General features: G+C 39.0%; 2 protein-coding genes across 2 annotated transcripts; one reads left to right on the plus strand and one right to left on the minus strand.

Moving 5' to 3' along the window:
- The first annotated feature begins 874 nt into the window (after positions 1-874).
- ppib (peptidylprolyl isomerase B (cyclophilin B)) lies at positions 875-4979 on the plus strand. The gene is made up of 5 exons (XM_062993541.1): positions 875-1049; positions 3490-3603; positions 3708-3801; positions 4317-4501; positions 4619-4979. The coding sequence occupies exons 1-5, from the start codon at positions 915-917 to the stop codon at positions 4739-4741; spliced, it is 651 nt and encodes a 216-aa protein (XP_062849611.1). The 5' UTR covers positions 875-914; the 3' UTR covers positions 4742-4979.
- A 3078-nt stretch (positions 4980-8057) lies between these two features.
- snx22 (sorting nexin 22) lies at positions 8058-27120 on the minus strand. The gene is made up of 6 exons (XM_063003586.1): positions 26926-27120; positions 15502-15690; positions 15109-15203; positions 14964-14993; positions 13044-13111; positions 8058-8539 (listed from the first exon to the last, which is right to left on the minus strand). The coding sequence occupies exons 1-6, from the start codon at positions 26986-26988 to the stop codon at positions 8310-8312; spliced, it is 675 nt and encodes a 224-aa protein (XP_062859656.1). The 5' UTR covers positions 26989-27120; the 3' UTR covers positions 8058-8309.
- Positions 27121-27382: the final 262 nt, after the last annotated feature.

Consider the following 27382-nt stretch of genomic DNA (forward strand, 5'->3'; position numbering starts at 1 on the left):
ATGTCGTCATGGAGGAGTGGAAAAGCATTCCAGTGGCAACCTGTGAAGCTCTGGTAAACTCCATGCCCAGGAGAGTTAAGGCAGTTCTGGGAAATAATGGTGGCCACACAAAATATTGACACTTCAGGAACTTTCACTAAGGGGTGTACTCACTTTTGTTGCCGGTGGTTTAGACATTAATGGCTGTATATTGAGTCATTTTGAAGGAAGAATAAATTTACACTGTTATATAAGCTGCACACAGACTACTTTTCATTGTGTCAAAGTGTCATTTTGTCAGTGTTGTCCCATGAAAAGATATACTTAAATATCTGCAGAAATGTGGGGGGTGTACTCACTTTTGTGATACACTGTATATATATATATATATATATATATATATATAGGGGGGTTAGATATATATTAAACTTAAATGTAATTACAAATAAATGCGAGTGGCACAGTGGCTCGGTGGGTAGCACTGTCACCTCACAGCAAGTAGGTCCTGTGATCTATACCCAGGTGGAGTGATTTGGGTCCTTTCTGTGTGGAGTTTGCATGTTCTCCCTGTGACCAAGTGGGTTTCTTTTGGGACTGCAGTCAGGTTTATTGGAGATACAATATTGCCCCGTGTTTGTGTGTTTACCCTGGACTTTTTCAGGTTGTTTCCTACCTTTCGCCCAGAGAATTGCACCCACTGCGACCCTGACCAGGATAAAGCGGTGGTAAAACAGACAATGAAAGTCGTTGAACCACATTCACTTATGCTAGCAGTGATTGAAAAGTGATACAAAGTATCCAATAGCAGTGCGTAAGGCGGTGCATGACGGAATGAGGTGGGATAAAAAGTGCTGCGTGGACACTCTTGTCTCCTCCCCCTCCCCTGTGCCCAGCTGCAACATTTAGCCCCTCACTGTACAGTTGTGGGTCTGTTCATGGTGCGGGTTTGTGAGAGAAAGATGAAGTTCTTATTGGCGGTTACGATTATTGTTGCTTCGGTGTTTTTCCTGATGCTGCCGAATGGTTCTCAGGCTGATGAGAAAAAGAAAGGACCTAAAGTAACAGCCAAGGTAAAGCTAACATTGTGTGTGCAGGGCCTGTAGTGCAATGCGACATAAAGCGTTATTGTTCATGCACACAGCTGTAATTCATGCAGGTTTAACTAGCTAAACGCGTCTACACTTACATTTTAATACCACTATAAGAAATGTAGCTTAACTATTGTTCAGTAGCGTAAACAAAATGACTTATCATGTTCTGATAGGTTGATTTCCTCAGCTGTTAAATGCAGTGTTTGTTGAATGACCAGCACCAGTCAGATTGCATGCATAATGTTTACCTTTGCGCAGAACATCATTGCAATAATCTATTTTGGATCGAGTAGGGATGTGTGCATTCTGATGTGCAATGGCGTTTAGGCCACGTCCGCGTAAACTCGGCTACTGCGCAACCGCAGTGGCGCATTAGCAGTATCTCTCATTGCTGAAGCTGTGTTCATTATCTGTATAACAATACATTATCATGTCTGTATAGGCTAAGATGTGCATTAGTCTCAGTGTCACAATAAAATACAATACAAGGTAAACATTGGAATGTTTAACTGGTTAAATAACATATTCAGGATTGTGTGCAACACCCTTAATATACAGTATGTATTATTTTCACCAAGCTGATTCAAATAACATTAACTGCATTGTAATTTGACTGTTATAAACTACAAATCCCATTAACTTCTGCGCTATACAGTAGACAGCCATTGTCTAGTTGGATGGACGTCGCTCATTTGCAAATCTAATCGTCTGGTCTTTGTTCTTATTCGGAAAAAAAATCTCTTATTAGAACGTGACTCTCCCTTTGGTTAGTTTTAAAGGCGCAGTGTGCAGGAATGCCCGGATGATTTGGCAGGATCTGATTTGCCAGGCGCTCCCCGTGCTAAACGGGAAATGTAGTTCTGAGCTCAATTAAGCAGCAAAAAACTACAATTCCTTTTACTTTGCTGTCATATACTGTATGTATGTGTATATATATATATATATATATATATATATATTAAAATTTTAATCGCGATTAAAAAAATTAATCAAGATTAAAAAAATTTATCTAACTATTTGTATTTGGCTGTTTGTGCCACATACATGTGTCTCTGTGGTAATTAACTGTATTTTAGATGAATTAGGATGTAAAGCGCATGAACTGTCCGATGAAAAGCGGTTTTCACTTTTTTTACGTGTTGATGAAAAGATGAATAAAATCACGCAAGCTTTGTAACGAGTATCTCCATTGGCTGCTAGAGCTGTCCATCAAAACCGCGTAGCTCCGCCTCCTTCCCTCCGGTAAAAAAGTGAAACTGCGTGATGTTTCATCTCTACAGTTCATTCAGGTTATTCTATCACATGGTTATAAACATGATTTATATTTGTGATGTTTGTAGTTTTCTAAAAACACAATCGTATCTGATATTTATATGGACTAAGCGTTCACATGGACTGTTTTAATTAACACTTTTTTTATAGCTACAGTCAATTACGTATAGATAATGTCTGCTAACTTGAGGTATTTATAGGTGTTTAAATGGTAATTTAGAACAGTATTTCCCAGTATTCTTTCTGCACAAACACAGTATTAAAGGGTTTTCTTAATAGATCTATGAAATAATCATATCTGTGTTTTGATGCTTTATTGATGCCTTATATTAGATCAAAACATTATGATTGGTGCACCTGTTTTCAGTGTCAGGGTCATGAACAGGAAAAGATCCTCACTTTTGTCAGATAATGTGCTTTCTACAATGAATTTAGATGTAATAATTATCATATTTTATGAATGTTTTATTGGTAAACACGTTCTTGCAATAACAATGTGCATAACTGTTCAAATGTTGCTTAATCATTAGTTTGCGATTAATTGAGATGAATACATATATATTAGGGCTGTCACACGATTAAACATTTTAATCACGATTAATCGCGATTAATTTTGTTCTTTAATCTCGATAAAAAATTGTATTCGTGTGACAGCCCTAATATAAATATATATACATATACATATATACACACACACACACACACACACATAAAATACAGACCAACAACTTGTGCTAAACACCTAAGTTATTTCTCAAGTTAACAAGTATATGCCCTTAATTGATAAACGTGGCTTACTTATTCTGAATGTGCTCCAAAGTCCATGATAAACTTCAAGTGTGTGGAGCAATGTCTCCTTCTCCCCTTCTATGTGATGTACAGAACAATGTGATCTTGTCTTACTTGGATCATAACAGATCAGGCTAGCTAACCTTTTTCCCCTGTTGTAAAAATGTACATGACTCAACCGAGTGCATTAAGTTGTTTTTGGAAAAAAATTTTTTACCCCTCTAGTACTGAGATATCAAGTCCTCTGCTTTCAAGGGACTAAAAGTCAGTAACAAATTGATACCTTTAGCGTATGTCACATAGGAATGAAATCATCATTCCAATGATGCATACACAAAACACTATTCTGTATTTTCAGGTATATTTCGATATCCGTATTGGAGATGAGGATGCAGGGCGTATCGTCATCGGCGTGTTCGGAAAGACCGTCCCAAAGACCACAGAGAATTTCATCACTCTGGCAACAGGAGAGGTGCACACACTAATCTTTAATGTTTTAACAAGTAGACTTTTATATTAAATACTTATTCAGTATAGAGGGTTGATACTAAGTGCTATAAACTTTTACCTCAACAGAAAGGATTTGGTTACAAGGGCAGCAAGTTCCACCGTGTCATTAAAGACTTCATGATTCAGGGAGGTGACTTCACCAGAGGTGATGGAACTGGAGGTATGAAGCACACTCACTCTACAGTTACTTTAAACAGAATGTAACCTACACCAAAAAACGTACAGGCCTAAATGCCAGACAGTGAGGCCATCCAGTAGCTCCGTTGTGTTGTGGAGGGATGTCCAAATACAATCCAAGAACTTAAGGATTAAGGGCCTTGATCAAGGGCCTAACAATGGCAACCTGAAAGTGGTAGGGCTTGAACCAGTGACCTTCAATTACTAGTATAGTTCCTTAGCTGCTAACTTACCACTGCAGGGTGCAGTTGTCCCTTTAGAAGGAGAAGTTCATCCTAGTACAATATACTATTCTTACAATATATAGCAGGACATTTTAATGATTTGATTTTGGCAGTTTAAATCCATACTGCTGCTTGATATTGTCACCAGACAATGTATATTATGAATCTGGCCAATATTGTAGCAGAAACTGCTTTGAATTGTCCTGAAGTATGCAGAATTTTAATCTTATTAGTAAATTTAAATGTGTGTCGTCCTGTTTTCTGGTATCAAAAGGCAAGAGCATCTACGGTGACCGCTTCCCTGATGAGAACTTCAAGCTGAAGCACTATGGCCCAGGATGGTTGAGCATGGCCAATGCAGGCAAGGACACTAACGGCTCACAGTTCTTCATCACCACTGTGCAGACACCATGGCTCGATGGCAAACATGTTGTCTTTGGCAAGATTCTTGAGGGCATGGTGAGTTACTGTTTAATTAGGAACTAAGAGTCTTAATCGAAGTAACACCTATGGTCATATGCACATGCTTTCTACTGGCACTTTTTACTGATTATTATTTTGTTGTTGTTGTTGCAGGATGTGGTCAGAAAGATCGAGAGCACAAAGACAGATGGCAGAGATAAACCATTAAAAGATGTCACCATCCATGATTGTGGCAAGATTGAAGTGGATAACCCTTTTGCTATTGTAAAAGAGTGAAATTACCCTAAGGGGAGAAACAGGACTGTGGGTTTCTGGGGGTTAAAAGGTGTGTTGTACCACTATTTTTACTGCATAGTTTTCGGTGCTCAAAGTCGACTCCTTCCTACTTTGTAGTGGTTGGCAAAGCATCACACCTTGGGTCCATCTTGAACAATCATTCCACATGATCAAACTGATGCACTTAACATCTGCTTTTTTGTAAACAAATGTCAAATAAAGGATCCTGGTTTTGTTAGTTTCTGTGTGTCTCACTTTTTTAACAGACCATGAAATACTGATGATACAGCATTTATTTAAACATGCACATAGAAGGCAGCACCTAACACAGCCTGTCCTAAAAAAGTTACAAGAAATTAATTAAGTTATACAGTTGCAGAATTCTGTCACCGTTTAGAGAATTTGGAAGTGTGGCAAGGTGCCGCTTCAGGGATGGGTGAGTGTGTATAGAGGAATCCGTTACTTGGTTGATAAGTGTGTATACGAAAGCACGCACACACAATTGAAGATGTTGATACATATAAATATATACACCATTAGTAATACAACTCCAAGATGATATTTGTGCGGCACCGAAAAAAACTGAGGCTGTCTCATAGTTTCACCTCAAAACATAAGGTCAGTGTTAAACAGAAGTTGTTCATCAATAAATAAAGGCAATAATCAATGTTTAAGAAAAAATCTGTAGTTTATTGCAGCTGAATGTACCAAAACAATAAATAACCATTTAATCTGCCACAAATGGTGTTTTCCTCATTATTTTTGCATGTTTATCATCCACCTCCTTGTTTAATGGCAAGCTTTAAACCTTAAGTGCTGTTTTGACACATAAAAGCTTTTAGTTTGTTGCCATTTGTTTGAGACTGTTTTTCAGGCAGATGTAAAATGCATAGCTCCTGCTGATGTGTTGTCACACTGATGTAGATAAATTAAAAACGGCTCAGTTTAGATTGATCGGTAAAATGGCAGCTATGTCCATTCAAAAACAAATTCATAATACAATAATCACCCATAATGATGCTAATGATTTTTTAAAAAGAATTTGAAACATGGATAAAAAAAATAAAAAAAACCTTGCTGTGGCACTTCCGGTGCATTCTGGTTGCTTTAATTATCATGGAAATGAGTAGAACTGGGTTGTAGTACACATGTTGCAATTTAAATTGACCCATAATTTACACTGCACTGTGAAGACAAAAGCCAATCCATGAAGTCCAAGGAACTGTCTGTGGATTTACACAATCAAATTGTAGCAAGACTTAGATCAGACCTTAAGTGTTCCCAGTTTTGACACAGTGGCCTTAATCATTTTAAAATAGAAAAAGTTTGGCACACCTTGAACCATAGCAGTTCTAAGTTCAAGATGACAATGACCTAAAGTATACAGCCTAAACAACACTGGAGTTTACAAACACTCAATGGTCAGGACCACTACAGAGTAGGTATTATTTGGGTGGTGGATGATTCTCAGCACTGCAGTGACACTGACATGGTGGTGGTGTGTTAGTGTGTGTTGTACTGGTATGCGCGGATCAGACACAGCAGCGCTGCTGGAGTTTTTAAACACCTCAGTGTCACTGTTGGACTGAGAATAGTCCACCAACCAAAAATATCCAGCCAACAGCGCCCCGTGGGCAGCGTCCTGTGACCACTGATGAAGGTGTAGAAGATGACCAACTCAAACAGCAGCAATAGATGAGCGATCGTCTCTGACTTTACATCTACAAGGTGGACCAACAAGGTAGGAGTGTCTAATAGAGTGGACAGTGAGTGACAGCAGCATTGCTGTGTCTGATCCACCCATACCAGCACAACACACACTAACACACCACCACCATGTCATAGTCACTGCAGTGCTGAGAATGATCCACCACCTAAGTAATACCTGCTCTGTGGTGGTTCTGTGGGGATCCTGACCATTGCAGAACAGGGTGAAAGCAGGCTAAAAAAGTATGTAGAGAAACAGATGGACTACAGTCAGTAATTGTAGAACGACAAAGTGCTTCTATATGGTAAGTGTAGAAATAAGGAGGTGGTTTTAATGTTATGGCTGATAGGTGTATAGTGGGAAGAAACTGTTTCGTAGAACATGGATGTAGATTTTTCTACTCATTGAAGGGCATTTGGGATATAATGTTTCTGATTATGTGTATAAAATCTGATTAATATGTCACTATTGTCATAGAAATATTTGCCATTAACAGTTTGTCATATGTTTTAAATCAATATAAATGTCAAAGTAGTAAAAATCTATTTGACAAATAGCCATTAATAAATACCAATTAAAATTGATGGTTACATGTTACATATATTCCACAGTAACTAGCAAATACAACAAAACATGGTTACAAATAGTCCACAATTTAAAGGCTCTGACCAATAATACTGATTGAAGTATAATGCACTGGATTTTTTGTAATAAAGAATGTGCTGTTTGCTAAAACATGCAACATAAGATTGAGGAACCAGACGACTGAGGAACCATTGAGGAACCAGACGGCCCTAATCCTGAATAATTGTGCCTGCTAAATTTGCTGTGTTGGTTATTATAAATAGTCCAAATAAACCTTAATGAATAAATAAATTATAAAGTTATTTATTCAATATCTCCTGATGTCCACACCTTTCTTAGTTCTTCTGTATTTGAGAGAGGGTCAGTGGTTAACATAATTCAATGATTCGCTGTGTACCCCCCCCCCCCCCCCCCCCCACCCCCCCACCCCCCCAATCCTTAACAATCTGTTTAAATGTTTTGGCAGTAGATTTACAGTGTAATAAATGACTGCAGTATAAACAACATTAATAAAACCAGACCATTGCAGAAGCTAAATTAAAAACTTTACTATATTGTTTTTGTTAAAAATAGTCTGGTGCTGAAATCCACCCACTATGCATTGCTCGTGTGCTCTTGAAAAACGAGTCCTGAATTTGAAAAACATTCTGTACTACCCCTGTATGCAGTTCTTTGCTAAAAATAATGTACTTAACATTTTGAAAGAAGTCTGTGACAAGGGTGTGTACAATGAGAAATGATTGTTATATTAAATAAACATGGCAGCAAACTGTTTATTCAAACAAAACTTGTGAAAAAACTGGAGAATATATATAAAGCATATATAAATCTAACACAAAAGTAAATCATTATAAATACAATAAAAAAATAATGAATGAACAAAATCCTTCACATGCATGTGGAATCATGACTAACTATCATATTAACAAATACAAGTCCTTGAACACTTTCATTTCATCCTGTTTTTCTCAAGTAAAAATCTAAACACAATTTCATATAAATAAAAATACTAATATCTCCAGACATTGAGTCATTTTATCAGTCATTTAAAAAAACATTCATTTTGTTCTACTATCAAATGTATAAAAAGGCATAAATGTGTATTTAAGAATGTGCACTGATGGATCTAAAACTCTTCCCTAGTTTGAGAAGAAAGAAGTCACTTATTAATCATTATGTTGTAAACACCATGACATCTTGGTTTTACCTGTGACCTTACAGAGGTAAACATGAGCAACTCCTCACATCCAACCAAACAGCCACCAGGACACAGTTTTAAAAGCAGGTGGCTTTATTACAGTTGAAAATAGAGATGCTTCCAGTCTCTTGGGTTCTCTCCGTCTCAGGCAGTGGACTTAAACTGACTCTGTCTATGACAATGGAGGGCACAGAAGGCTGTCTGGATCTGGATGTAACACTGGGTTTGGAACATGTGCTGAAGCTCACCTTAGTGTCCTTCGGGAAAAGGCCTTGCAAGACTCCAGCCACAACCACATCTGGAAGGTCTGCATAAAAAATGTGTGACTTTGTGTTAATGTACTATTTACAGCAGTGATCTATGATTGAGTGAACTCTTCATTGAACAGTGTGGCTAAATTGTGATTAATCAGAGGATCCGGGTTACTTTTCTTTAACAGTACCGCTTTAAGAACAGTTTAAGGACAGTTCCACTGCTTCTCCAATAGATGGTGCCAGGTACCGTTTTTTCCCAAAAGTTTGAACACAAGTACCCGTGGCTACTCTAACTCTAAACACAAACATTATGAACACCTCGTTTCTACACTCACTGTCCAATTTATCAGCTCCACTTACCATATAGAAGCACTTTGTAGTTCTACAATTACTGACTGTAGTCCATCTGTTTCTCTACATACTTTTTTAACCTGCTTTCACCCTGTTCTTCAATGGTCAGGACCACCACAGGGCAGGTATTATTTAGGTGGTGGATCATTCTCAGCACTGCAGTGACACTGACATGGTGGTGGTGTGTTAGTGTGTGTTGTGCTGGTATGAGTGGATAAAACACCTTTTTAAACATCTTACTGTCACTGATGGACTGAGAATAGTCCACCAACCAAAAATATCCAGTCAACAGTGCCCTGTGTCGTCTCTGACTTTACATCTACAAGAAGGACCAACTAGGTAGGAGAGTCTAATAGAGTGGACAGTGAGTGGATATGGTATTTAAAAACTCCAGCAACGCTGCTGTGTCTGATCCACTCATACCAGCACAGCACACACTAACACACCACCACCATGTCATTGTCACTGCAGTGCTGAGAAAGATTTAACTGATGCGCCAGTTCATTCAAACATGTTCAGTGGGGCCTTGCCTAAACTGCAATGTTGGGGGCAAATAATTATACAATTAAGTTATATAATTGATTTATTACACCTTTTAGAAACTGCAATGTCCTAAACCGAAGGACATTCTGCCATCTTTGCTGCTTAAAGACTTTCGTGGACAGTGTTTTTGTACCAAATCATGATTACAATCACCTGCTGACATCACATGTTTGAAATAACAAAATTATTTAGTTTTTTGTGCCTCATTACTAGCCCTAAATTGCCCCTGTCCCAACTTTTTGAATAAGTTGCAGGCCTGAAATGCAGTAATGGATGTATATTTTTTGATTTGGGGTTGTATTTTACTCTGATATATACAGCAGATTCAGAAAGTACTCAGGCCCACTACTTTACTGTGTTTTGGATTTGGATTTAAATGGATATGATTGCCATTTACTATCAGTGTAATCTTTCCACTGTATGTTAATAGTAAACATTGACACACTGTCTTGCTGAGATTCTAAATTACACTTCTCTCTTGGGAAAATGTCAAATTTTGGTGACCCTATCCTTGATTAAAAGAGCACAATTATTACTGCACTGTATACCATATTTAAGAAACCTTGATTTGTAAATGCCAGTGATGCGTCATGAACACAGGCTGCCCACAGACATCAATGTCCTAATTCCAGGCTGGCCACGTTACAAAGGAAAATGCCACTACAGCACTAAAACTGCACAACTTTACTCAAGATGCACCTCATTTAAGACATTCCATAAATGTTCCACTTACCAAACATACAGTGTATCACAAAAGTGAGTACACCCCTCACATTTCTGCAGATATTTAAGTATATCTTTTCATGGGACAACACTGACAAAATGACACTTTGACACAATGAAAAGTAGTCTGTGTGCAGCTTATATAACAGTGTAAATTTATTCTTCCCTCAAAATAACTCAATATACAGCCATTAATGTCTAAACCACCGGCAACAAAAGTGAGTACACCCCTTAGTGAAAGTTCCTGAAGTGTCAATATTTTGTGTGGCCACCATTATTTCCCAGAACTGCCTTAACTCTCCTGGGCATGGAGTTTACCAGAGCTTCACAGGTTGCCACTGGAATGCTTTTCCACTCCTCCATGACGACATCACGGAGCTGGCGGATATTCGAGACTTTGCGCTCCTCCACCTTCCGCTTGAGGATGCCCCAAAGATGTTCTATTGGGTTTAGGTCTGGAGACATGCTTGGCCAGTCCATCACCTTTACCCTCAGCCTCTTCAATAAAGCAGTGGTCGTCTTAGAGGTGTGTTTGGGGTCATTATCATGCTGGAACACTGCCCTGCGACCCAGTTTTCGGAGGGAGGGGATCATGCTCTGCTTCAGTATTTCACAGTACATATTGGAGTTCATGTGTCCCTCAATGAAATGTAACTCCCCAACACCTGCTGCACTCATGCAGCCCCAGACCATGGCATTCCCACCACCATGCTTGACTGTAGGCATGACACACTTATCTTTGTACTCCTCACCTGATTGCCGCCACACATGCTTGAGACCATCTGTACCAAACAAATTAATCTTGGTCTCATCAGACCATAGGACATGGTTCCAGTAATCCATGTCCTTTGTTGACATGTCTTCAGCAAACTGTTTGCGGGCTTTCTTGTGTAGAGACTTCAGAAGAGGCTTCCTTCTGGGGTGACAGCCATGCAGACCAATTTGATGTAGTGTGCGGCGTATGGTCTGAGCACTGAAAGGCTGACCCCCCACCTTTTCAATCTCTGCAGCAATGCTGACAGCACTCCTGCGCCTATCTTTCAAAGACAGCAGTTGGATGTGACGCTGAGCACGTGCACTCAGCTTCTTTGGACGACCAACGCGAGGTCTGTTCTGAGTGGACCCTGCTCTTTTAAAACGCTGGATGATCTTGGCCACTGTGCTGCAGCTCAGTTTCAGGGTGTTGGCAATCTTCTTGTATCCTTGGCCATCTTCATGTAGCGCAACAATTCGTCTTTTAAGATCCTCAGAGAGTTCTTTGCCATGAGGTGCCATGTTGGAACTTTCAGTGACCAGTATGAGAGAGTGTGAGAGCTGTACTACTAAATTGAACACACCTGCCCCCTATGCACACCTGAGACCTAGTAACACTAACAAATCACATGACGTTTTGGAGGGAAAATGACAAGCAGTGCTCAATTTGGACATTTAGGGGTGTAGTCTCTTAGGGGTGTACTCACTTTTGTTGCCGGTGGTTTAGACATTAATGGCTGTATATTGAGTTATTTTGAGGGAAGAATAAATTTACACTGTTATATAAGCTGCACACAGACTACTTTTCATTGTGTCAAAGTGTCATTTTGTCAGTGTTGTCCCATGAAAAGATATACTTAAATATATGCAGAAATGTGAGGGGTGTACTCACTTTTGTGATACACTGTACATACAAAAATAAACAGACAACTTTAAATAGAAATGCATGAACAAAAATGCTTGTATTTTGCATTTTTTTATATTTAGAAGAAGCATTTTAGTTCCTATTCAATGCTAGTTCATATATCTACCTTAAAAGTACACATAGTGCCATCTAACTTTGGACTTTGAACTTTTACAGAAAACAGAATCAACACCAGCCACTTTATTAGATCTGCCTACCTAGTATGTACATTTATTGTTGCACAAGTGTTCCTTTGTGCACAGTCAGTCAGTCCCTCTACATATTTACCAGTAATAAAGGACCAGACATTATTTGGGTGGTGGATCATTCTCAGCACTGTAATGGCACTAGTGGTAGAGACATGGTAGTTTGTGTTTACTGGTATTAGTGTATTAGTTGAGACAGCAGATTTGAGGTTTATACTGGCTATGTCTGGAGGTTGGCAGAGGCCCTGAGATGAACTGCCATCCTATCCGAGGTGTGTTACTGTGTTGCACCCAGTAATTCTAAGGAATCACCAAACCAAAAAATTGGTCAACAAACAAATTGCATAACTTGGCATTTATTCAGCTTTTCATGCTTTTGGTGACCCACCGAAACAGACATAAATAGACAGTAAAACAGACATGTAATCTTAAGAACACCAAACCCACAGTAAAGTATGAAGTTGGAAGCATCATAATATTGGGCTCCTTCACACCGCATTTAAGAAAACATAAATGGAGCAATGTAACATTACAAATAAGAGGAAAATCACTCAGGTGGCACAGCAATCTAATGCTCTAGCTTAGTTTCAAGGACCAGCAGCCACAATGGTTTTCTGGTCATTGCTCTTGCAAAAAATGCGACCTCTGCTGTGTGATTGAGGCTGTGTGGTGGAGGGTATAGTGTGCAGACTGCAATACGAAATTAAAAATTACAAGACTGTGACGAAGGGGAGAAAAATTTTCTATTAAAATGGTGGCAGATTTTGAAATTGGAACGTTTATTAGAGGGATCATCAAGGGAACATAGATGGATTAAAGATCAATAAAAGTTCAAATAAAACTACAATGCTGCAAAGAGCCAGTATATTATGTTTTTTTTTACCACAGACATCTGAAAGCTATAATTCCCAACACAAATCTAATGTTATTCATCCAAGGTGTGTGAATAAATTTTTTCCTCTCAGTTTGTTTGTATACATATAGATTTTACATATTCATATGAAGTAAAAGCACTAAAAGAGTGGTTAAAATGTTAAGCAAGGTGGTATATAGTGTTTTGAATAATGCACACATTACCAGAGTCTGATGTGAGGAGATAGGGGTCACATGAGAAGCCAACCACTCTTTGATGCCAAAGCTTGCAGCTAGAAGAAATGGATTTGCAAATTTACAAAATTATACACAACAGAAAGAAATGTTACAGTTATTTTTTTCTTCACTGCTACTTGCATAACACTACAAGCTACCCCACGCCTCTTCCAACAAATGTTAAGCCACAGGCCACATAACATACATGCATGGATCAAATTCTGCCCTCTATATTCCTCTGCCTGTTGTGCAAGAGCCTGAACCAGACAGGACTTACTGTGGCAACAGCAAGTAGGTGATTTCATATCCTGGCCTCACCTTGTTTAGACACGCAAGGTTATTTCTGTACAGTGCCCAACCAGGCTGGTGACACTGCCTCAAGACTCAAACTCAAGTCTCTATGATGGTGTTCTAGGATGGTAGACAGCTATTCTACCCATGCGCTGCCACAGTCAAGTTTTATGTGTACATTACACAGAATATATGGTAAATCTTATTTAATAAAACTTCATTCTTATGATTATTAATAGACGGTTATCAGCTTAAAGAATGTGGCAAAACGTGGCATTTCTATAGTGTAATCTACACTTGCAATCAGAAATATTAAACCTGTCTGACCTTAAAATGTGTTATAGTGATGTGTATAGAATTGAATTCATGTATTCAACAAGAAGTCTCAGTAAACACGCACTGATCAGCCATAACATTAAAACCACCTCGTTTCTACACACATTGTCCATTTGATCAGCTCCACTTACCATATAGAAGCACTTTGTAGTTCTACAATTACTGACTGTAGTCCATCTGTTTCTCTGCATGCTTTTATAGCCCCCTTTCATGCTGTTCTTTAATGGTCAGGACTTGGGTGGTGGATCATTCTTAGCACTGCAGTGACACTGACATGGTGGTGGTGTGGTACAGCACTGATGGACCTCACTGTCCCTGCTGGACTGAGAATAGTCCACCAACCAAAAATATCCAGCCAACAGTGCCCTGTGGGCAGCGTCCTGTGACCACTGATGAAGGTCTAGAAGATGACCAACTCAAACAGCAGCAATAGATGAGCGATCGTCTCTGACTTTACATCTACAAGGTGGACCAACCAGGTAGGAGTGTATAATAGAGTGGACAGTGAGTGGACATTTTATTGAAAACTCCAGCAGCACTGCTGTGTCTGATCCACTCATACCAGCACAACACACACTAACACACCACCACCATGTCAGTGTCACTGCAGTGCTGAGAATCATCCACCACTTAAATAATACCTGCTCTGTGGTGGTCCTGTGGGGGTCCTGACTATTGAAGAACAGGGTGAAAGCAGGCTAAAAAAGTATGTAGAGAAACAGATAGACCACAGTCAGTAATTGTAGAACTACAAAGTGCTTCTATATGGTAAGTGGAGCTGGTAAAATGGACAGTGAGTGAAGAAACAAGGAGGTGGTTTTAATGGTATGGCTAATCAGGGTATACACAAAAGCAAATTTGCTTACATAAATTGTCAATTTGGATATTAACGGAAAAACATATAGTTCTCCTGACAAATGTTCATGTACACTATTATTTAACCCCCAGTCTCAGTGCTCGATGGACCACCTATTTGCTTTGATAACCTCTAATACAGTTTCAGTCAAATTAGGTTTATTAGCAAAATTTGCTAATAAACTTTCAGCTCTATATATTCCACTCTATATTCTTCCTCGAGGGTAAATATTTTTGATTGCTTCTATAGTTTAAATTTGGGGTGTTCAACATGTTTACAATAATACAATGATACTGACTAAAATAAAATGTAAAAACTAAAAAACAAGATTTGAAGTTTCCCAAGTTTGTGATTTTTTTTTTTTTTGTTATTTAAAAACCATTTTCATTAAATCCAGAGTTAATTTTGAGTGGTTAGATTCTCACCTGTGTCCCTGTTCTTTTAGATGTTCTTCACTAAAAAAAAGATAATCAAGAATGTTACTAACTGCATAAGAATTATTATCAAATGCTTAAAATTACATTTGACAACAACTGTACCACTGTGTACACTGGTTGGTGCAGTACATACTGAAAACTGCAGATCTTGTTTGCTGAATGGAAGTGTTTCAACTGCAGGAAATCCAGCAACTCTTGAGGAACTTCTTCATTCTGATAGAGAAGTACCTGCAAGCAGAAAGACCATATTGCGATGAAACTCTCATCTCTAAATATGTTTAACATTGGTGCCTGGGTCCTTTCTGTGTGAAGTTTGCATGTTCTCTCCGTGTGTACATGCAAGTGAGGTGAATTGGAGATACTAAATTGTCCAGGACTGTGTTTGCCATTAAACTTGTGAACTGATGAATCTTGTGTAACTAGTGACTACCTGATCTGTCATGAATGTAACCAAAGGTGTAAAACATGATGTTAAAAACAGTGGTATATAAAGAAATTAGAGTCTGATCCCCTGAATGTAGTTCACCTGTAAGTAGTTCTCCAGCTCCTGTCGTCTCTGCTCCAGTGGTTTGGTGCGTAGATTCTGGTTTCTTTTGCTAGGGAAACTAGGAGGCTGAAGGATCTTCTTGAGCTTCTGGTGTATCTCTTGAAATTCACTCTGTCGTCGCATTACAAAGTGTTTCCTTCCATTAAACAAGACCTCCACCCTGTAGAGCTATAAACCAGATCAACAGTTTTCAAACAAGTACCCAACAAAGGCGCTCTCTAGTGAATTAGATATGGACGATAGGCTGATGATAAATAGACCAATGGCTTTAATCTTTTACCTCAAAATGCGGGTCTTTACGGTCAACCTCACTAATCAATTACTTATAGTTGGGTGTTTTTTTGGTCATGATAAATAAAGAGTAAACAGATCACATATTCTTGTTTTTACTGCATTTTACATAAAATGTCCCAGCTTTTCCAAATAAGACTTCTAGACGATGCAGTTGTTTACTGTAATTACTCTTTAATCTCTTACTTTCCATGTGACTTATCTGGGTGGTTTTGAAAACCAGCATGATGAGAAGCTAGTAAACAAAAAACACAGTAAGTTGAGCTGGATCCCATTCAGGATCTTTTGTTGTAGTTCAGTGACAAAAGCGACTGCTGTCACTCCTCTCTCTATTGTAAATGTGTTTTGTCTCTTTTGTCTCTGTGCCTTATAATGTAGGGTTGGCCAGTGTTCCATTTCAAGTGCATTTAAACAACTGTATACTCTTTTTTGCAACAGAAATAGGGGAAACTATGGCTGCATGACACAAATGAAAAGTACAAGTGTTTACATCACTAATTGTTGGCTATATTTCCCTTTTTTTACTTAAATTGCAAAAGAGAGTTTAAAAACTACTAAATTGACCACATCTAAGTCATAACTACCTTTAAATAAAAACAAATCAATGTACAAAAAAGGCTTTGTGGCATGGATTCCAAAGGTATTGGAAATATTTAGATTTTGGTCCTGCAGGTTGCTGCAGGTAACTGCTGTTTGCCAGCTACACATTCATGTTGTAAACCTTTCATTCCAACACATTCCAAAGATGCTCTGCTGGATTCAGATCTGGTGAGTGGGGAGGCAATTAAACTATGCTTAATGAATCATGGTCATAAACATTCAGACAGGATGTGGTGTTCAAACAAAGCTTGACTGGTATTATTTAATTCCTTTATTGTGTCAAGGAAACATTTCCCACATCATTAAACCACCACCGCAACTGTTGACACAAAGCAGGGTGGTGCATGAATTAATTCTGTTTCAACCAATTTCTGATTCCACCATCCCTATGTTGCAGCAGAACTAGAGATTTATTTAACAGCTTTTACTGTCTAATCATTAACTGTGAGTTTAGGTGAGCATGTATGCACTGTAATATCATATTCCTTTTCTGACAAAAAGTGGAACCAAATGTGGTCTTTTCCTGTTCTGTTCTATTGTACTTTTACTGGCTAATACTATAGCCCATCTGTAGCTGTAGCTAATGAAGAGGGCAGTATACACTGATCAGCCATAACATTAAAACCACCTCCATGTTTCTACACTCACTGTCCATTTTATCAGCTCCACTTACCATATAGAAGCACTTTGAAGTGGTGGATCATTCTCAGCACTGCAGTGACAATGACATGGTGGTGGTGTGTTAGTGTGTGTTGTGCTGGAGTTTTAAAATATCCAGTCCACTCACTGTTCACCCTATTAGATGCTACTACCTGGTTGGTCCACCCTGTAGATGTAAAGTTAGAGATGATCGCTCATCTATTGCTGCTGTTTGAGTCGGTCATATTCTAGACCTTCATCAGTGGACATAGGCTGCTGCCCACGGGGTGCTGTTGGCTGGATATATTTTTGGTTGGTGGACTATTCTCAGTCCATCAGTGACAGTGAGGTGTTTAAAAACTCCATCAGTGCTGCTGTGTCTTATCCACTCATACCAGCACAACACACACTAACACACCACCACCAGTGTCACTGCAGTGCTGAGAATGACTCTGTGGTGGTCCTGGGACAGTCCTGACCATTGAAGAACAACATGAAAGGGGGCTAACAAAGCATGTAGAGAAACAGATGGACTACAGTCAGTAATTGTAGAACTACAAAGTGCTTCTATATGGTAAGTGGAACTGATAAAATGGACAGTGTAGAAACAAGGAGGTGGTTATGTTAATGTTATGGCTGATCGGTGTACGTATATAGCTAAAGGAGATAAAGGCTGTTGCTATTTGACCAACTGCACTATGCATGCACTGCAACACACACTTCACTTGCAACTAAGCAAAGATTAACAGTAAGGGACGTTGTAGCTTGAATCCTGGTTGGGTGTATCGTCTCTAATTGTTCTGTGTTGGCAAAGAAAGTTACATGGGTTCTCTGCTTAACCATTAATTCTTCAGCAAGTGATTCATAAGATCACCCTACACAATGCCAAAAGCTGAAGTGGTATACAGCACCACAACTGGACTCCTGGTTTCCTGAAATGCAAATCATACTGACATCTAACACACTGGTTTGGGCACAAACCAGAAAACACTACAGTTGGCCAAAGGTCTGAAGTTTGGGATTTTGGATAGTTTGGATGTGCCCTTTATTTCCGACGATGACTTTTTAGAAAATAGCTCATCAGTACGGCTTTTAGTATGGACTTCACATTTTTGAAGTTTGAGATTTTCCCAAACTGCATCGCAGCTTATGGTGCTCACTTCCACAATTTGTTCTCAATCTGAATGTAAATGTTTCACTTCTCATGTGTCTCACCTCAGAGAATCAACAGCCAATTGGCTTGATCCCTGCCAAGAGAAAAAGCAAGCCCTGTCTAACATGCTTTGACAAGTCGGTGTGAAATCTACCTGACTGATGCAATACTACACAGAATCTACTCTGTTAGAAATGGCAACTGGAAAATTGCCAGATTCTATTTAGTTTCCAGTAAGCACTAAGTTCCTCCAGTTCTCCAGATTAGATAGGACACATGACAATTCATGTTCTCTGTGGCGTTTATTAGTTAAGTAAATTAGTCTGAGTGAAACAAACATGCTGAGAGAGGAACGTCTGTCTAACTCTGCTCAGGAGATGCTCCATGAATGTGATGAACAGCATGACATCCCATAAACACTGGTTTGAACTTGCCCATTGAGGTTAAATTGTCATGGTTTCTAGCAAAAATTACACAAATACAAGAATTACTAAATCACATACCATGTTTAGATTTAGTGTCACATTTATTTAGTGATCCATGCTTATTTAATCATGACAACGGCAAGTCACATTCTGCATGTTTCAACAGTGAGGTGCAGTTACTAGACTGGCCTGTCTGCAGACAAGGCTTATCTCCCATCTCATTATAAAGTACAAAATACGCACAAAATACCACAACAAAGGCCCTGCACAGTCGCACAGCTTAAAACTTGCAAGGTGTCAGTGCATCACATTAGGAATTAATGTAATTTAATTTTCATGTATTACCACCACTTTATCCTGGTCAGGATCGTTGAGGGTGCAGTTTCACCACACTGGAAACACTGGGCACTATGGAGTAAAATACCCTGGACAGGACGCAATTCATGGCAGGGCCTCAACCCTTCTGACACCCAATCATGTCTTTATGTAGATGTCTGACTGGCCTGTATCAGTGGTAACTTATAAGCTAGTCTAATTTTACCACTGCACCACTGAGAACCCCATGAGTATGTATTTCCCCCAAAAAGGTTATAAGTTAAAACATATGGTGTTTCTATACTATTTTTAATTTAGTTTTCTGTTTTTACTGGCACATACTTACTGTTCCTACCTTTCTGCAATGAAGGTTTTTAAACCTGAATTATAAAACCTTAAGTGTCTTTCTCAATGAAGAGGACTGTTTTTTATCCAAATAGAAATGTATTATTTTGAAATGATTGATAGAAAGCTTACAGACAGAACTATAGAAGAGAGCACTTGTATCTGCGTTGCTCTTTAACCTGGGTAGAAAGACTATAGACAAAAACACACTGCTGTGTTTTGGTCAAATGTACTTCCCGCAAAAAGCTCTATTCAGTTTCTCAGCCTCCTTCCCTCCCTCCATCTCTCACTGACAAACTCTTACACACTCACTCTGTCTTACATACAAACAGAGCAGCCTTTGTGACCAACAGCACAGTTGCGTGCTTACGATAAGATGAAGTCCTACCACAGTGGAAGCCTCGTGTCCATGCAGGCACATACAAACAATTCCAATGTGTTCAACATATTAGCTCCAGCCAGCAGACTGAACCCAGCAGTCATCAACAACATGTCATCAGTGCTACACATGTGATGTGTGCTCTCTTCAGCCACACATCAGAACTAAAGGTGCACTAATCTGATAGAAAATATCAGTATTGGAGATTTTACATGGCAAATTAACACAGATTAAGCACACAAGACTCATCATTCACTCCCTCGTCTTAGACTGGGTGGCACATTGGTGAGGATAGGTGATGCTGGTGCTGCACAGAGCCAGGGTCCTAAGGAACCAGGTTCAATACCTGTTTCAGGTCTTTGTCTATGAGGTGTTTCTCATGTGTGTTCCCCATCTCTCCATTTCCACATAAGTTGGGACATTTTATAAAATGCAATAAAAACAGAATCTGTGATTTATAAATGTTCTCTTGACCAGTTAAATTGTATTTTGTAAATAAAAACAATATAATTTGATGCCTGTGGCTTACTCAAAAAAGCTGGCACAGAAGCTGTGTTCAATCAGTTTCCTAATAATTATGCTTTTTAATCATTTAGAAACTGAGGACACAAATTGTTTTACTTTTGCAAGTGAATTTTTTGCCCATTCTTGCATGATACAAAACTACTGATATCAACAGTCCATGGTCATTGTTGTCTGATCATACGACACATTACACCACACTTTGTTTTTAATAAAACACAGATCTGGACTGCAGGCAAGCCAGTCAAACCAAGCAGAATAAAGCCAGGAACCGATGTACATCTTTTCTATTAACAGAGCTTAGGTGGCAAATTTTGTGCAGCTGTGACTGTGTTAAGTGGCAATGGTTTCCCAAAGTACCCATGTACCCACTATGCTTAGCACAGTGGCATGATGATTTCTCATGCATTGCTGCCTGAGGACTCACGGGTCACAGAGATTCAACAGTTGTTTCCTGCTCTGCCCTTTACTAAGATTTGTTTGGAATCATCAAATTATTTTTAGAATTTTATGTGTAGTAGATAGTAAAATATCTACATTCTTTAAAATACTGAGTTGAGACTGAATGAACATTCTCAAAATTTAACATAAAGCGATGAGCGGTGGTACCCATTCCCTGCATATAGTGGAATATTTCAATACATGGTAAATTATAAATGTTTCACTCTTTTTTGTCTCTGTCCCAACTTTTTTGAGTGTGTTGCAGGCATAAATTCTGAATTTGTTCATAATTACGAAATATAAGTAATAATTTTCAAAACAAAAAAAATTTTTTTTTTTCATTTTGTCAGTTAAACAAATGTTCAAGAGAACAAATCACATGGTTTTTTTTGCATTTTACAAAATGTCTTAGCTTTAACAAACATGGGGTTTAAATGTGTGCAATCCAATCCATTCTCCAAAGAGAACGTCACCTTAACAGTAACTTTTCTCGCATTACTCATATACTTCACATACATATGTGTATCATTTAGTGTCTTGTCCTAGGATACAAGAAATACTACATGGCCAAAAGTATTTGGACACCTGAACATGACTTGTAGGACATCCCATTTAAAAAAAACAAATGGTAATAAATTAGAGTGACCATTTCAGCTATAACAACAACCAGTCTTCTCACAAGAAAGTGTGTCTGTGAGAATTTGTGCTCATTCTCCACAGATGTTTGTCCTCGTTGCTTGATGTTCCAGTTCATTCCACAGAGTTCAGGGCTCTGTGCAGACCACTGGAGTTTCTTTAAACCAAGCTTTGTGCACAGGGGCACAGTGATGCTGGAACAGGAAAGGACCTTCCCTGAACTGTTGCTGAAAAGTTAAACGCATATAATTTCCTATATATAATTGATTTATTACAATATAATATAATTTATCTTGCCTTAACTGCTTAAAATGTGTATTAAAAAATACTTTGTTTCATTTCTAATACAAAAAAACCCTGCTACTCATACTTCTCCTGTTCATTGAGTAAGAGGTAGCTGTCCACTTTCCAGTCATTTGAGTATTAACTAGAACGTGATATTACCCAAGAGGAAACGAAAAGGAAAGGAAGAAATCCTAATTATTGAGACTAAATACAAAGTCAAAAATGAGAACTAGGTAAACCTGATACTAAGAGATTATTATTACAACCTGTAATTATTTGACATACTCATACTTGCTGTAGTATCTGAATGTGTTGTCAGTGTTGCTTAATATTCCTGCTTTTTAAAATGACTACAATTTAAGAACGTATTAGTCAAACAGACTTTCTTACAACAATGATTTTTTGTGTATAACATTTGAATAACGAGTGGCACAGTGGCAGTATGTAACGCTGTCACCTCACAGCAAGAAGAACCTGGGTTTGATTCCCTGGCCAGGCAACCAGGGTCCTCTCTGTGTGGAATTTGCATGTTCTCCCTGTGTCATTGTGGGTTTCCTCCCACAGTCCAAAGACACGTAGTCAGTTTCACTGAAGCTAATAAAAAAAAAGTGTGAGTGAGTGTGTAAATGTGAATGTGTATGTGTGTGTGTTTGCCCTGTGATGGACAAGCGACCTGTCTGGGATGTCTACTGTCTTTCGGCCAGTGAATCAAACAAACTGCAACCCTAACCAGGATAATTCAGTGGTACACCAGACAATAAGTATGAATGAATAAACATTCGTTTTATTATCTCCCACTTTTAATTTGGTGTTACCGAACAATCAGTATTTTCTTACAAGTGCAAGTAAACAGTTGCTCTAATAGCTGTGTAGAACTAGTAAATCTAGTAAATTACAGAAGATGCAGTTAGACTGAAAGAAGTAGGCAAATGATTAACTGATTAAAGATTTGGGTCTGGAGCCCCAATGAGCACAGCGTTTGTTGACTTATGAACAAAGGTTGAGAGGAACCAGGCAGATAAGAGTAACACTTCCACATCTGGGCGACAGCAGAGGAAGAGATGTTGATAAATACTTGATGAATAGCATAGTACAACATAAATAAGGATATATTTTCTATTTAATCAAATTCTAATGAACTCTCTAATGAAATATCCTCTAGGTCACCCTTTTTCTACCTCTAATGTAACCTATAATTTGTACATTTCATTCATTCATTGTCTGTTTTACCACTGCTTTATCATGGTCAGGGTTGCGGTGGGTCTGATTCACTGGGCAAAAGGCAGGAAACACCCCGGACAGGTCAAAACAGAAACACTCACACTTAAGGCAATTTCTAGTAGCTCCAACTGACCTGATTGTAAGTCTTTGGACTATATGAGGACATCAGAGCATCCAGAGGAAACCCAAGCAGATACAGAGAGAACATGCAAACTCCACACTGAAAGGACTTGAACCCAGACCCTGCTTAATCTGTGCAATTGAACTGAAAAAAATATCTTTTATTTGAGGGAGGGGGGTTCGGTAAAAAAATAAAATACTTATGAAAATGTGGTATTAATTTGCACACCCTTAAACTAACACTTTGTTGAAGCACCTTTTGATTTAATTACAGCATTCAGTGTTTTTGGTAGGAGTCGATCAGCATGGTACATCTTGATCTGGCAATCTTTGCTCACTCTTCCTTGTAAACATGCTCCAAATGTGTCAGATTGTCAGGGCATTTCCTGTGCACAGCCCTCTTCAGGTCACCCCACAGACTTTCAATTGGATTCAGGTTTGTGCTCTGGCTGGGTCATTTCAAAACTATAATCTTCTGATGAAGTCTTTCTTTTGCTGATGTGGAGGCTTTGGGTCGTTGTCATGCTGAAAAATGATATGTTTAGCTTTTAGGCATAGGCCTGAATGTTTTGTGGCAAACTTGACTGATATTTGGAACTTTTCATACTTTCCTTTACCTTGACTAAAGCCCCAGTTCCAGCCAAAGAAAAAAAAAAAACACTGTGGGTGTGGTGCCTCTAGTGATGTGTAGTGTTGCTTTTCCACCAAACATACCTTTTGAAATTATGGCCAAAAAGTTTAACCCTGGTCTCATCAGACTATAACACAATTCTCACATGTTTTTGGAAAACTTGATTTAGGTTTTTTGCTAAATGTAGCCGGGCTTGGATTTTTTTCCTTGCCACTCTACCCCACAGCCCAAACATATAAAAAATATGTGAGACTGTTGTAACATGTAGTACACAACCAGTACTTGCCAGAAATTCCTGCAGCTTCTTTAATGTTACAGTAGGCCCCTTGGCAGCCTCCTGGGCCAGTTTTGTTCTTGTCTTTTTAAATGTCAGGAAAATCCTATTAGAAGAGCTGAACTTTATATGGGGTTAATCAGAGTCACTTTAATAGATTGGCTGGTGTCACTGACTACTATTAAACATGAGTTGGAATGTGATTGGTTCATTGTGAACACAGCCAAATTCCCAATTATAAGAGGGTGTAAACATTTATGCAAGCACATTGTTTTATTCCTTGATTTCTTTTTCCTCAACATGATTTCAGTTTGTGTTGTGTGTGTTGAATTGCAGAGCTTAAAGGTAACATTAAAGGTGGAAATTTGATCCTAGTCTGATTTTTTACCTCACAAACAGGGGTGTGTAGACTTTTTATATCCACTGTAACTCCTAGTAGGTTTTATCTTCTTAGTGTCATGATGACATTGTATTTTGTGCACTTGATGCATGGCTGCTTCAGGGACTGAAGGAATGGAATTCCAGCTCTGAGTGACATAGAGCACCTTTTAGCAGGCTAGTGAATCAGCTGTCTCCCACAGGGCTCTACTTTTAGTCCAGGAGATTATCCCACAGTCACACCATGGCATGTGGTGTATTCATGCTATCCTAACTCAGTAAGCTGAGCTGTAAAAGTGGTATTGTTGCTTGCTGATGACATTGCCACATGTCTTAGCATGCCTGCTTGAACACCACTGACACGAGAATAAATTTAGGTTCAAAACAAACGTGCTTTATGAGAAACTCCACATATCCTGCTCTGGAAGACTGACCGTTTGGCTTTTGCCTGTGCCATTTGTTTAAGTGTTGAGCCAGAGATGTGGACAGGTGTGAGTGTGGTGACCAAATGGACTGGATGTAATAGAGAATGCATCTCAAAATAAAAGGGCTGGAATCAGATGTACTACTAGGATACATAAGCCATTTTTCATTGCATGTTACCCTACAGTATACAGTACAGAATACAGTACGCATCCAAATCTAAGACTATTCATGCTGTACATAATGTGCTATTATCCATTTCCAATTGCACAAGGGAGAGAGTATGAGGAGTTCGTTCAAGACGAGGCTGTGATGATTTTCTCCACCAGACGCTGAGAGCAAATACGCCACGCAAACAACAGCAGAACCAACAGCAGGACTGTTTTCTGTTTGCCCTGTTGCAGTTGTTGTGTTCTTTGTGTGGTGCCCTGTAATGTGTTCCTAGTCATTTAAAAACCTAGTATGGAAGTGTGTGAGTTCTTTTGACCTGAGTTCAATCCTTGCCCTTTTTCACTGTCTGTAATGGGTTAGGAATGTTCTCCTCATATCTGTGAGAAATTCCTCTAGGTACACTGGTTGCATCTCACCTGACAAAATCATGCATTAGGTAAACTGTCTACTTTAAATTGCCCTAGGCTAAGTAGATAAATGGCTTTGTGTGTGATGCTCTGTGACAGATGTGCACCCTGTCCAGAGTGCGCTCTCACCCTGACCAGTTTAAAGTGGTTAGTAAAATGAATAAAGTTAAGAAAGATTTTAAAGATACACTGTCTGAAATGCTGCACTGATAAAAAAATAATGTAAATAAAGTGGAAATATCTGGAAAACACAATAATACCAAATTATTACATTTACAGCATTTTGCAGACACTTTTATCCAAAGCGACTTACAATACTGTGTCAGTATACAGTCTAAGCAATTGAGGGTTAAGGGCCCAACAGTGGCAACCTGGCAGTGGTGAGGCTTGAACTGGCAACCGTCTGATTACTGGACCAGTACCTTAACCACTAGGCTACAACGTGTTTAATTATTCACTCATTGTTGTTTTACCACCGCTTTATCTGATTTAGGGTCGCAGTAAGTATAATTCACTGGGCGAATTCACACACACACTTATACCTAGGGGCAATTTAGTATCTCCAGTTAGCCTGTCTTTGGACTGTGGGAGGAATCCCATGTAGACACGGGGAGAACATGCAAGCTCTACAGAAAGGACCCAGACCGCTTCACTTGGGAATCGAACCCAGTACCTTCTGTAAGGCGACAGTGCTACCCACCGAGCCACCGTGCCGCCCTAGAACAATGTGTTTAAAGCCAAAAAACAGCAATTAAACACAAAGCCAGACTGGCTTTTGTTCATTTTTGTCTGCTAGTCACATTATAAACATGCGCTCACTCTATCACTAGCTTTACTGCTTACAGACGAAAACATGGCAGACTCCCTGGCAAAATTCCTAGCATCTTAAAGCCAGGTGAATACAGTGAATATAGTTTTAATTCTACCAGATGCACATTTAAACCTATTATGGGCTTTAATTCATATGGATAAATTCTTTCACTCATATTTGAAGCACGAAGTAGGCGTGGCAAAGTGATTCACCTTGAAATATTACATTATAATTAAAGAAAACCCATGTAGACACGGGGAGAACATGCAAACTCCACAATTTAGTATCTCCTTTTAGCCTGACTGCATGTCTTTGGACTGTGGGAGGACACCTGAGCACCCAGAAGAAAACCCATGTAGACACGGGGAGAACACTCCACAGAAAGGACCCAGACCAAGCACCTGGGAATCGAACCCATGACCTTCTTGCTGTGAAGCAACAGTGCTACTCACCGAGCCACCCAGCTGCCCTATAACGATGTGTTTAAAGCAAAAAAACTGCAATTAAACACAAAGCCAGACTGGCTTGTGTTATTTTTTTATCTGCTTGTCACATTATAAACACACGCTCAAGAGCCCTTCACTCCATCACTAGCTTTCCTGCTCACAAAGGAAAACATGGCAGACTCCCTGGCAACATTCCTAGCATCTTAAAGCACTGTGGTTGCAAATGTAAAACTACTTGCAAATGAATACATTTGTAATTCGGTTACCAGATGCACATTTAAACTTATTATGGGCTTTAATTTATATGGATAAATTATTTCACTCATATTTGAAGCACTTAGTAGGTGTGGCAAAGTGATTCACCTTGAAATATTATAATACAAAAGTATTATAATATAAATATTTGTTTGGCATTATTATTAAAAAAGAAAAAGGGGTAATTAGAGTACAAATGCACTTCAAATGTACACAAGAAAAAGTTTGTACTCACTTTGCGCGTTTTGCCGGACTGGTCCACTTCTTTCTCCACAGACGGTATCGACACCTCAATCATCTCGCTTCACTCAGCATTGCCCGCGGTCCCCGTAACCGGTGTCTACTCTCCTACAGGTCGGTAATAACAACAGTCCAGTGACTCTTCTGCTTCAGCAATCTTCTAATAACAAGCATAGTGTATTTTACAGCACTCAGCTCTACAACTCCTCACAGCCAGAGCTCAGCCACAGCACATTCACACAGACTCCACCCACAAACAAAAACAAACCAGTTCTGATTGGCACGTTCACACATGCCCCACCTACAAAACAGACACACGCTTAATACAGGGAGTGTTGCTCAAATTATAAGGTACAGTAAACCCTTAAGGGCATTTTTTGGCTGAACCACTCTTTGTGGACTGACATTCCACAATATTTTGGCGTGTGTCTGTGGGAATTTTTGGCCATTCA

Source organism: Trichomycterus rosablanca, chromosome 1, assembly GCF_030014385.1.
Source record: "Trichomycterus rosablanca isolate fTriRos1 chromosome 1, fTriRos1.hap1, whole genome shotgun sequence".
Lineage (NCBI taxonomy): Eukaryota > Metazoa > Chordata > Actinopteri > Siluriformes > Trichomycteridae > Trichomycterus > Trichomycterus rosablanca.

Bases quoted from the DNA above. Each gene is read 5' to 3' on its own strand.
- ppib (XM_062993541.1), top strand. From the start codon at position 915: ATGGTGCGGGTTTGTGAGAGAAAGATGAAGTTCTTATTGGCGGTTACG. The intron at 3,802-4,316 runs GTATGAAGCACA...TGGTATCAAAAG, and splicing joins CAGAGGTGATGGAACTGGAG to GCAAGAGCATCTACGGTGAC. The intron at 4,502-4,618 runs GTGAGTTACTGT...TTGTTGTTGCAG, and splicing joins GCAAGATTCTTGAGGGCATG to GATGTGGTCAGAAAGATCGA.
- snx22 (XM_063003586.1), bottom strand. From the start codon at position 26,988: ATGATTGAGGTGTCGATACCGTCTGTGGAGAAAGAAGTGGACCAGTCC. The intron at 15,691-26,925 runs GTGAGTACAAAC...TCTGGTTTATAG, and splicing joins AGTCCGGCAAAACGCGCAAA to CTCTACAGGGTGGAGGTCTT. The intron at 8,540-13,043 runs GTAATGTGTGCA...TTTTTTATGCAG, and splicing joins TCTCCTCACATCAGACTCTG to ACCTTCCAGATGTGGTTGTG.